This window comes from Trichechus manatus, unplaced genomic scaffold, assembly GCF_000243295.1.
Source record: "Trichechus manatus latirostris isolate Lorelei unplaced genomic scaffold, TriManLat1.0 scaffold00128, whole genome shotgun sequence".
In the NCBI taxonomy this organism is placed as follows: Eukaryota; Metazoa; Chordata; class Mammalia; order Sirenia; family Trichechidae; genus Trichechus; species Trichechus manatus.
The window spans coordinates 5,160,120-5,171,842 of NW_004444064.1; the positions used below are offsets into that span (position 1 = coordinate 5,160,120).

Sequence of the window (11,723 nt, forward strand, 5' to 3'; positions counted from 1 at the left end):
GGAAAGGAGGAGTGTGCTGTTGCAGAATGGGGTGAGCAGTTAGGGTCTCATAACAATGTATGCATAAAAATTTTGTATGGGAGACTAACTTGAAATGTAAACTTCATTTAATTACAACAATGAAAAAAAGAAAAAAAGAAATTAAAAGTTTTTAGAATGCAGGAATACACGAGCACACTTTCTACTAGGGTCAGTGTCACGATGTCACCCCACAGCACGTGGCCTCTGGGAAGCTCCACTGTGTGAAGGTAGGAAGTGGCATCTTAATAAATAAAAATGTGCGCATGGGGACCCAGAGTCTATTGTTGCTGTTACTGTCGTATGTCATGTTAGATATCAAACAATCATATACCTCATATCATGTATCACATATGTCATGCCATGTTATACCACATCATATCACATATCACATATCATATATCACATGTCATGCCATGTTATACCACATAGCACATCGTATCATGTCACATATCACATGTCATCCCACGTCATCACACCATATCAACATATATGTCATGTTACATCATAGTAATCACATCATATCACATCACATATGTCACGCTATGTCATATGAATCACATCATATATCACATCATAGTGCTCTAGTCTGAACAACATCCAGGTGAGATGCTGAACTGGCTCTTCCCACGTCAGCACCTTGACTACCCGATGCCCCCATCAGCCACCATCTCATTGGGTCAGTTATGTGTCAGACCCTCCAGGGAGTAGTTTCAGGGACAATGGAGAGAATTCGAGGCTCGTAACCCTCAGTCCAGGATGGAATAAGAGATCCTAGGCCTGCTATCAGCCAGTCCACTACAAACCTCAGAAGGAAGAAAAAAACCCTCTAGCTTATTACTTGTGCAGGGTCACAGAAATTATTCCTGGGACATCCTAAAGTGTGGCACTAGCCAGAAGAACTAGGCTGGTTTCCTTTTTCACCAGGACTGACCACCTCAAGACTCACATGACGGGGATGGATCTGCTTCAGAGTTGGCGGGTGACACTGGCCAGGGCTGAACCCAGTGAGTCAGTGGTGGTCAGATTGGACAACACTGGAACTCACCCAGGGGATGGTTCCTGGTGGTGTCACACCCAGGGAAATCTTGTCTTCATCACGCACAGTCTCATTGAAAGCTGAGCACTACACGCACGCCCCGTCTGGCTGCATGGCTGTGGCGTGGAGACCTACTAACCCAAGGGGCATGTGGGACACCTCCAGAAAGGGCCAGTGGAGGGGCGGAGTCTTACACTGAGCGAAGCGCGTGGTTCCCGGCATCTTTTTCTCAAGGAGGTAAGGGGACAGAAAAGTGGGAGATGACCTCGCATACCCCGGCCCAACGACTTCCCTAAACTAATCACAAAACTTGGAAAATGCAGCTTCTTCTTCGTATCTCCCCTTGCTACCTGACTCCCACCCTGGCCTCTAGCCTCTTGCTTTGCATACAGTAAGCATTCCATAAATGCTCACTGCACAAATTAATAGGAACAGTATTAAGTAATCTGAGAACTTCTAACGGGCTCCGTAGGGTCTTACCCTGGCCTAGTTTTACTTCTTGAGGACTCCAGGGATCCCTCTGGTCCCCCGCCCATGCAGCTCTGCCCCTCACCGGCCCTCGCGGCTCTGTCCCTTCGTCTGTACGTCCGTGATGGTGGGAACGGTCCTAACCGGTGCTGTATTCCAAGTACCTACCCTGGTGCTGCGCCTGCGTCTGTGGTGTGTGTGGTGTAGGAGCAGCCTGAGACGTGGGGAGCTGGGGCTGGGAGGAGGTGGGGGCTGCGTGACACGGATGGAGAGTCCATGGTGTGACTGGCTGAGCCACCTCTCCAGGCCTCAGGGAGTGCGTGCTGGATGCCCAGGCTCAGGCTCCATGAAGCGTCGGGGGGCGGGCGGCAGCAGGTGGGCGTCAGTTTCCCCAGCTTCTCCACACAGAACACACCCCCCACCCCCCAACACACACACACTCTCACACACACACACTCAGGGGTGGGGGCGGTGGGCAGGGCACGCCCACCCGTGCTGACGCCCGCCCGCACTCACCTCACACACATGTCGGCCTCGTACTTCTTCCCGTAGAGGATCCCCAGCAGAGACGGGTTCGTGTTCCCTCTGAAATTCAGCGTGACATCGTAGACAGCGGTGACTGAGGAGACAAAGGCAGGTGAGCAGCCAGGGAGACGTGAAGCCCCCTCTCACCGGGCCACAGACCAGTGTCATCCTTGTGGGACAGACACAAGCTCGGCTGTGAGCCCCCTACTTACTGCCTCCCTCACCCCCCTACCGGCACACAACCGAGAAATGTCTACCGCTTCTTTTTTTTTAAACAAATCGCTGTTTTCAGTTTGCACTCGCCTCCAGAGCCCATAGAGGAACGCGGGTCTGTGACCACGGCACCTACCTGTCCCCCGGAGGCAGTGGACTGCAGTGGTGAAACCCTTGGTTCGAGGCAGCAGGTGGTACTTGAGGGGGGCTAGCCCCTTGGCGGCAGCCACCTCCATGCTGACGCGGTGCTTTGTCTCCGTGAAGCGCGTCCCCTCGCAGTACAGCAGGAACTAGGACAGAGGACACAGCGGGAAGCGCTGGTGATCCCAGGGCCCAGGCGTGCCGGGACCAACAGCCTCACCGGCCCAGAACCTTCTCACATGTGGCTGAGAAGGATGACAGAATGTTCACTACTGAGTTGGCAGAAAGCAAAGAGCCGCTCTAGTGACAAGCATGTGGCATCCTTTGAAATAAAGGTGACTTGTTTAGGGCTGAGGTCCGCCCGTCACCACGATCCACTTATAGGGCAGATGCCTGTATTTCACTTACTGTCAAAGGATGCAAAACGCCACGTTCCCGAAAGAAACAAAACACAAAGATGCCTCTGGGCAGCAGCGTCTGCTTTGATGGGAAAACAGAAAAGGTATCCATTCACAATAACATCAGAGCTAGAGATGCTGAACGAGGGGCCAGTTCTCAAACGACGGTCACAGAGCAAAGGAAAGACGAGAGAAAGAAATGACAGGCAAACCCGCTGATGTCAGCAACGTCAGATGCTGTCCTATCAAGCGCCATCTGAGAGGTGCCAAAACACCCACGGGGGCCTGCTCCCTCTCCCCGCCTCGCCTGCTGTGGAGTCAAAGGGTGTTTTCCAACAGACTGCACATCTTCTATCAATCAAAGCAGAGGAGTCCTGGGGTGCTGCAAATGCTTCACATGCTTGGCTGCTACACAAAAGGTTGGCGGTTCGAGTCTACCCAGATGCACCTCAGAAGAAAGGCCTGGCAATCTACTTCTGGAAAACCAGCCCTCGAGAACCCTATGGAGCACAGTTCTATCCTGACACACATCGGGTCGACTCGACAGTAACTGGTGTGGTGATGGATTAAAGCCGAAATTTACAGACAGAGTGGAAATCACTAGGATTTGCCCTGGAACTTATACCTGGAGAGCACAATCATGACACGAAAAACTTCTCTGTAGAAGAGGCTGCTCAAACAGAGAACTTAACCAGCTTCTCAAACAAACTTCTATTCAGAAGAAACACGTAAAAACCCACGGCGGCCCTGCATCCCTGCTCCGAGCTGGCCCGTGGCGGCAGTCACACGTTTCCAAGAGGGCGCCCCTCTCTCATCTCCTTCGCCCTGGGCTCTGTTAGGGTGCTCTGGGTCAAAACTGGGGCCAGAAAGGGGAGCTGCAGCAGGTGGCCTCAGGAAGTTCCGAGGATCCGACCAGGAGGGAGCCCTGTCCTCTGATGAGAAATACTCTTCCCGGTCTTCAGGAGGCGCTGGTGGAGTTTTAAAAGCTGTGACTTGGGCATGGGTATGTCAGAGAACTGGTACCAAAAACCAAGCCCATTGCCACTGAGTCAGTCCCGACTCATAGCGACCCTATACTGCCCCATAGAGTTTCCAAGGAGCGGGTGGGGGATTCGAACTGCCAACCTTGGTTAGCAGCTGAGCTCTTAACCACTGCGCCACCAGGTCTGGCCTCTAAAATCAAGTTGAAAGGAATGGTTTTCTCAGAGCCAGTGGGGGTGCTCATTCCTGCCACCTTCCCTTAGGTCCCCGCACCTCCTCTGCCCTGTGACAGGGCTGCTCCGGAGCCACGTGGTGACTTACCCACAAGGGCTCGGGGTAGTCAGACAACCGCTTCAGCCCTTCAATCACAGTCTGCCGGTCTTCCTCCCATTTCCGTTTGCAGAACACGAACTCCAGGAAGTACCATGTCCAGCCAATGAGGGGGACGTACAGCAGCTCCTTCTTAGCAAGGACTTTGGAGCTCTGAAGGACGGGAAGGAGGACCATGATTATTTGCATATCGCATCAGAGCAGGAGCCGAGTTAGCTCGGCAGTTACATGAAGGGCACACAGGGATGGCAGGGCCTGGCTGGGGCATACTCAGCGTCCCTCTGTGAGTCCTGGCCTCCCTGCTTCAGGGTATTTGCGGGCAAATGGGGAGGCCCTGGCACCTGAGTGTGGGGCCATTCGGATCAGCACTACCCATGAGTGTATGCACCCATCCTACAGACAGGAAAACTGAGGCTCAGTATGTCAGTGGTGTGACAATCCATGCGGTGAGAGGCCCGGGTGCAGAGAGTGTGTGGGTTCCTGGGTCCCTGCTCCGTGCACAGCCACGGTGTTTCCTGAGATGGCTTGGGAACGCTGGGATGTACAGAGGTTCCTGCTGCCATGGGATTTCTCTCCTGCCTTGGCGCTACCATCTAACTTCCCCCAGGGTACCTGAGCTACCTGTGGTAGTGCTGTGGCACTGAAGTGCAGGGACCATGACAAGCAGAGTCCGCGATGAGAAACGCAGCAACAGGCAACGCAGGAGAGATCAGCACCAGCACGGCTGGCACACCGACCCACGGGAACCAGGGGCCCAGGAGCGCGCGTGGAGGAGAACCCGAGCAGGAGACTCCAGGCCCCGGGGAGCCCCCCAGCACCGTCCCGGGGCCCCTGCCTAGCTGCTCACCCCCAGCACGCCAAACCGCTCACACATTGTCCATCCACAGAGGAAGTCGATCTCGAAGTTGTGGTTGAGGATGATGATCACGTGCTCCTTCCCAAAGTGGTCTACCGTGGCCTGGTCCGTGAACAAGGTGCACTCCGTGCATGACCACCACTCCAGAAGCATGACCAGCTCTGCGGACACAGCGGGGGCATTGGCACACTGCGGGGCACGACGCCCCCACGCCCGCAGAGCACTGAGCCAGGCGCTGCCCCACCCCAACTACGGGAAGGCAGTGTCCGGCTTTGGGGTCAGTGCCACCACCGCTCTGTGACATGCTTGAAGAGGACCTGGAGCAGGGGCGTTTTTCAGGAGTTTCATCCACAGGGAAATTTTCTGCTAGAAATGAGTTTTGATGGCCTTTTATAAAATAAAAGGAATGAGAATAGGGATAAAGAGTGAAAAATGAAACAGTGGTTCAGTGATATTAAAAAAGAATGTGATTCCAGCTTTTACCATATGCCTAGTGAACTTGGGAAAGGCTTCCACTTAGATCTCATTTGAGGTGGGCCCCTACTATTATGGAGCCCTAGGGGGCGCAAATGGCTTGCGATAAAGGCTGGCTGCTCCAACTGACACAGTGGTGCCACAGAAGAAAGGCCTGGAGATCTGCTTCCATAAAGATTACAACCAAGAAAACCCTAAGGAGCAGTTCTACTCTGTAACACTTGGGGTCACCGTGAGTCGGAATCAACTCGACGGCAATGGGTTTGGGTTTTTTGGTTTTTCCTACTGGTATATTTAAAGAAAGAAACAAGTGGATAACTTGTCCAGATTCACTAGGTCACGTGGCCTCACAGTTAAGGGAAGGCGGTGCTTTTCTGTGTGATTATGCCTATTCCTGACATCCTCCTCCGTCCCTCCCACATTATTTGAACCTGGAAAGAACCAACTGATTCTTCTTTTACCCAACTATCTTTGTCTCCCCCTAAAATGGGGAAAGGTTTGCCGTTGTTTTCTTATCTAAAATGGTCAGTGGAGGACCACGGTCTGAATCCACAGTCCTGCAGGCAGGTACATCTCTGAAGGCAGGTTTTTCCGATTTTAGAAAGGTAATCAGTACAAATTACCATACATGACAAAGCCGCCTCAAGGGGAGCAGGGGCAGCAGCCCACAATTACCTATCAGTATTTCTGCAGACCAAGAGGGACACCAACTAGAAACAGATGCACACCAGTCCACGTGAGGTTTCGCCTCTGGATGAGACTCCACCAAATCTATGAAAATCTTTCTATTTTCAGGACTTCTGGATTTCAGAATTTGGGAGAAAGGAGAGTAGACACGAATAACCTGGACGTGACATTATATACCTGTAGTAGATTGAATGGTGGCCCTTAAAGAGTTAGACACACGTCCTAACCTCATCCTGTGACTGCGACCTTCTTTGGAAAAAGGATCTTGACAGCTGTAATTAAGGACTATGAGTGAGATCATCCTGGATTATCCCAGTAGACCCTAAATCCAATGACAAGTATCCTCCTCAGAGACAGAAGAGGAGAAGACACAAACACAGGGAACATGGCCGTGTGAAAATGGAGGCAGAGGATGGAGTGATGCCGCCACAAGCCAAGGAATGCCTGGAGCCACCACCAGCTGAAACGGGCAAGAGGGATTCTCCCCCAGAGTCTCTGGAGGCAGCATGGCCCTGCGGACACCTTGATTTAGGACTTCTGACCTCCAAGACTGTGAGAGAATAGATTTTTAGTGTAAGCCACCAGTTTGTGGTACTTTGTTACAGCGAAACTTACACAACACCCCAGAAAGAAAGTCAGTCTTTCATGTAAGCAAATGTGAAATTTCATAATATTTTAAATACATGGTTAAGAAAGTTTGACAGAAATCATCTTTTCCCCTATAAGCAATCACTTTCTTCCAAAATATTTGAGTAGTTTCTTCACATATGGAGCCATTCCCATTGGGAAAAAAAAATGTTGCCATCAAGTTGATGCCGACTCATAGCAACCCTATAGGGCAGAGCAGAACTGCCTCACAGGGTTTCCAAGGAGCCGCTGGTGGATTTCAACCGCCGACCTTTGGGTTAGCAGCTGAGCTCTTAACTGCTGCGCCACCAGGGCTCCGTGGAGTCGTGAGTTCTAGAAAAATGGATTGGTGTAGGGGCGGGCAGCTGTGCTAGCAGGATGCCAAGTTCAGGTTAGAAAAAAGTTTTTTTTGTTTGTTTAATTATGAAAATATTAAAATACTCAAAAAGAAAGAATATTATAATGAGGACCACAGACGCACCACCTAGATTCAACGCTCTGTCCTACTTGCTGTATGTGTGTGTGGAGCCACTTCAGAGGAAGCTGCAAACATCATGACATCTTACTCCCTTCAGAGTGCATCTCCTAGGAATAAAGCTCTTTTCTGATGTGCTCATAATATCTTCGCCACCCCGAAAAAGTTTTAAAATTCCCTAGTATCTTCTAATATCTAGACTATAAGTAATCTCAATTATTCCCCAAAAATCTTTTATAGTTTTTTTTTTTTTCTTGTGTGTGTGTGTGTGTAAGTAGATAGGTAACAGAAAATTTGTCATTTCTACAATGTTCATAGTTTTTTGCTTATTTGTTTGTTTTTAACCAGAACCAAGTGAAAGTTCACACAATGGTGTTTGTGAGTTTCAAGAAATCCTTCCTAACTTTGGAGGGTATCAGACTACTTTTCTATATTTTCTTTTATGAGTTTTTAAAGTTCTGACTTTTACTTTTAAAACTGCAATACATCTACAATTGATTTTGGGCATTATATGATTGTTTACTCATGTCTTTGGCTACCATTTCTTCCTGCAACTCAGATCTTATTTTTATTATTGTGTTTGTTCTTACTAAAGTGCATCCTTTACAAACTTGTTTAGGATTGGTGGGTGAAGAATGCTCTCAATTTTTGTTTACCTGACAATGCTTGTATTTTGTTCTAATTCTTGCAAGATTGTTTTGCTGGGTATAGAATTCTGAGTTGATTCTCTCAGCATGTGGAAGATATTCCACTGTCTTCCGGCTCCTATTGTTGTGTGAAGTCTGCTGTCAGTCTGTCAATCATCTATAGGCACTCTATCTTTTCTCCCTGGGTATTTTTAAGAACTTCTCTTTGTCTTCTGGTGGTTTCTGATTTCACTACGATGTGTCTAGGTGTGAATTTCTGTTTATTTATCCCATCTGGTATACATTTTCTTCCTATATCTGCGAAATCACGATTTTCAAAAATTCAGGAATATTCTCAGTCATCATCTCTTCCAATGCTGTTTCTCTTTTATTTTCTCATTCTGAAACAGGAGGATGACACCTGTTTTAGAGACTTGTTCATTTTATCCGTATGCCTTTAACTCCTATATCATATTTTTCATCTCCTTGTCACTCTTGGCTACTCCTGATTATTTCTTCATATTTATGTCCAGTTCGAAAACCCTCTCTTTAACTGTGTCAAATCTAATGTAAAATTTATTCATTAAATTAAAAAATATACTTTAAAAATTCCATAACCACAATTTCTATTTACAGATGTTCTATGTGGTTCTTCTTCAAATCTGGTCACTTCTGGTAGTCTTTTGTCTACATCTACTGTCGTATGTGTGTTGATTTTGACTATAGGTTCACATCGGATTGATCTTAATCTGTGGGATTCTTCAGGCCTAAATTAGAGATGTTCTCTCCCAGAGTGTGTTTCTGCTTGCCTCTGTGGGAACCCAAAGGGCAACGCTAACCTGGCTCCGCTTAAGCCATCTACAAGAGTCCTGGTTTGGATTCAGTTTCCTCTACTACAGCTGGATAAGGTTTAGGCTCCTGGTAGGCAATGCTGATACTCTATTTCTACACCTCTCCTTTTTTTTCTGAAGGGGATGAGGAGAAGCCTGAGAGATTTCCTTTACTTACTGTGAACCCAGTAACACATTAAAGTCTGTTTTAACCAGAATTTAGCTTTTGGGTAGCAGAGGACTCTTTAAAATACTGCTGAAGTGGAAGGCTATAATTCAGCTTTTATTATCATTTTCCCTTTTTACATGCATTAATCTTACCCAGTTATACTCATGAATAACTCATTTGTCTATCTTACATTATACCCACTGCCATCAAGTCAATTCTGACTCTTAGCGACCCTGTAAGACAGAGGAGAACTGCCCCATAGGGTTTCCAAAGAGTGCCTGGTAGATTCGAACTGCCGACCTTCTGGTTAGCAGCTGAGCTCTTAATCACTGCACCACCAAGTTTTCCATCTTATATTGTAGGATTTCTAATTCTCCTTTCCTACAAAAAAGAAGTAGCCTTTTCCTTTGAAGGCGAGAAAAGACAAGACAACAGACAACATCCATCCTGGAAAGGACGGGGGACATGTTCAGGAGGAATTTAAACTATTATATGTTTAAGGCAAGCCTAAAACTAAGGGCTAGGTTACTGATCTCTTGAAGGACAATGGGAGTCACAGCATATAGCCTTGTGGACCTAAACAGCCTTTTCAGCAGCATTCCCTTACATTGCTCCTGAATTGGGAGCAAAACCAAACCCACTGCCATCCAGTCGATTCCCGCTTGTAGTGACCCTACAGGTATACAGACCCACAATTTCCCATTTAAAATAAAATGCATTTTATTTTCTCTTTATCATAAAAGAAATACATTCTCATGTAAAAAAAAAAAATTTAAGCAGCACAACAGCATGAAGAGTAAGTCCTCCTTTTTCCTTACTCCCTGAATATCATCACTATTCTGTTTCCTTGTACATTCTTCCAAACGTTCTGTACACGTACAGAAATGCACAAAAAATACATACATACGGCATACAAGTTACATTAAAAACCCTAAATGGTAGCATGTTACGTATGTGGTTATATACCTTCCTTTTTTTACTTAAAAATGTATTTTAAAGATGGTTCTATATCTGTAAACAGAGATTATTCTCATTTTAATAGCTGCATATAATCCCATTGTATGGGCATACCATAATTTAATTAATTAGTCTCCATTAATGGGCTTTTAGGTTGCTGCCAGTACTGTTCTAATATAAAACTGATTAAATGAACATGCCATGCATATATATATGTGTGTACTTTTGTAGATATCGCTCTAGGTTACATTTTTATTTTGGGGAATCACTGGGTCAAAATTATAACCATGTAAATTATTGATAGCTGCTGTCAAAAGATGTCCCCCTTTCGACACCCACCAACCCACAGAGTGTGAAAGTTCATCTCTGTCCACGGTGGGAGCTGTTGTTGCTATCGAGTCAATTCTGACCCATGGTGACCCCATGTGTGCAGACTAGAACTGTGCTCCATAGGGTTCTCAAGGCTGTGAACTTTCACAAGCAGATCGCCAAGCCTTTCTTCCAAGACACCTCTGGGTGGGTTAGAACTGCCAACTTTACAGCTAGTCGTTGAGCGCTTAACTGTTTGCGCCACCCAGGGACTCCTACAGAATGGGTGTTACTAAGTTTTTAAATGTGTCGATCTGACAAGTAAAAATTGATTTTGTATGTATAAATACCCACAAACACAAGCACGTATAGACAGATACAGACACACATATAGTTACGTAAGAGTTATGTAAGAGCATTTTTCTTTGGGAGATGCAAACTGAAATATTTACAGATAAAACACTATGCCATCTGGGGTTTGCTTCAGGATAATCTGGGGTTGGGAGTGGTTGGGTGGACAGGTAAAACAAGATTAGCTATGTACTGATAACTGCTGAAGCCAGGGGCCAGTGAACTGACTTTATTCTTCTCTGTTTTAAAAAGTACGTATCATGTTTAACTATACGAAACTGCCATTTCTGTGGGTCAAAAGGGTCATATGTTGGAACGGTTCAACCCGTGGAGCAGTTCTGGACTGAGCATCTGTTCACTCGTCTGTCGGCTGGCCCCCTGAGCAGCCCCTCAGGTCCCCACCGGCGCGACGTGAGCCCTCGCGTGGCCTTCCTATCCGCCCTCAGGAGCACGTCCGCTCCCCTCTCAAGGAGCCCTGCGTGTCAGCGAGCGAGGCACTGGCTTCCTCTGCAGTTAACCTGGCGTGAAAGGCGCGTCCCCTAACTGCTGCCGGGCCCCCTTCCGAGGGGCGGTACTCACGGCTCCATAATGAGTAGGCGAGGCGACAGTTGAAGCGGCGGTAGAGCTGCTTGTTGACGGGCCAGAGGACGAGCGTGCATAGCTGGAGGAAGTTGATGGCGAGCCCGCTCACCACGAAGACGAAGCCGATGAGGAGATGTACGATGAATTGGGTCTTCAGGAACGCGAGCAGGCCCATGGTCCCTACTCAGTAGCGGGTACAAGGTCCTTCACTGAGCACAGCTGTCCTGCAAAGGGCAGGAGACACGTTCAGGGGTGTGCCAAGGGACCCGGAGACCAGAGACCGCCGACGGCTCCCCCAGATCTACGGCCGCGATGGCAGGGCTTGGGCGCTCCTTACTCGGGAAGCCCTGTCCTCCTGAAAATAACGTACATTAGCTATGAAGTGGTATACATGTATCGTTCATATGCACATCCCACACACACAGGCACGTACCACACACAGAACACACGACACACATACACACCCACGCAAAGATACACACAGATACACTCACCAAACACAGAGACACACGCAGCCCACTACAGCACACAATCACACACGGACACAGACACAGACACACACAGACAGACAGACACAGAGACACACACAGCCCACTACAGCACACAGTCACACACGGACACAGACACACACACACAGACAGACACACACAGAGACACACACAGCCCA

The 11,723-nt window shown here is 48.0% G+C and overlaps 1 protein-coding gene across 3 annotated transcripts in view; it reads right to left on the reverse strand.

Moving 5' to 3' along the window:
- The window catches only part of AGPAT3 (1-acylglycerol-3-phosphate O-acyltransferase 3), a 24,182-nt gene extending 12,899 nt beyond the window's left edge, over positions 1-11,283 (reverse strand). For 2 of the 3 annotated variants that reach the window (XM_004384799.2, XM_023739077.1), the window contains exons 1-5: positions 11,054-11,283; positions 4,961-5,130; positions 4,105-4,266; positions 2,400-2,553; positions 2,042-2,144 (exon numbers count right to left, since the gene is read on the reverse strand). In XM_004384799.2, coding sequence (XP_004384856.1) covers positions 2,042-2,144; positions 2,400-2,553; positions 4,105-4,266; positions 4,961-5,130; positions 11,054-11,231 — 767 coding nt within the window. In that variant the 5' untranslated portion in view covers positions 11,232-11,283. Of the gene's footprint in view, positions 1-2,041; positions 2,145-2,399; positions 2,554-4,104; positions 4,267-4,960; positions 5,131-6,307; positions 6,403-11,053 lie in introns of all 3 variants that reach the window. The other variant, XM_023739075.1, reaches the window with a different exon arrangement.
- Positions 11,284-11,723: the final 440 nt, after the last annotated feature.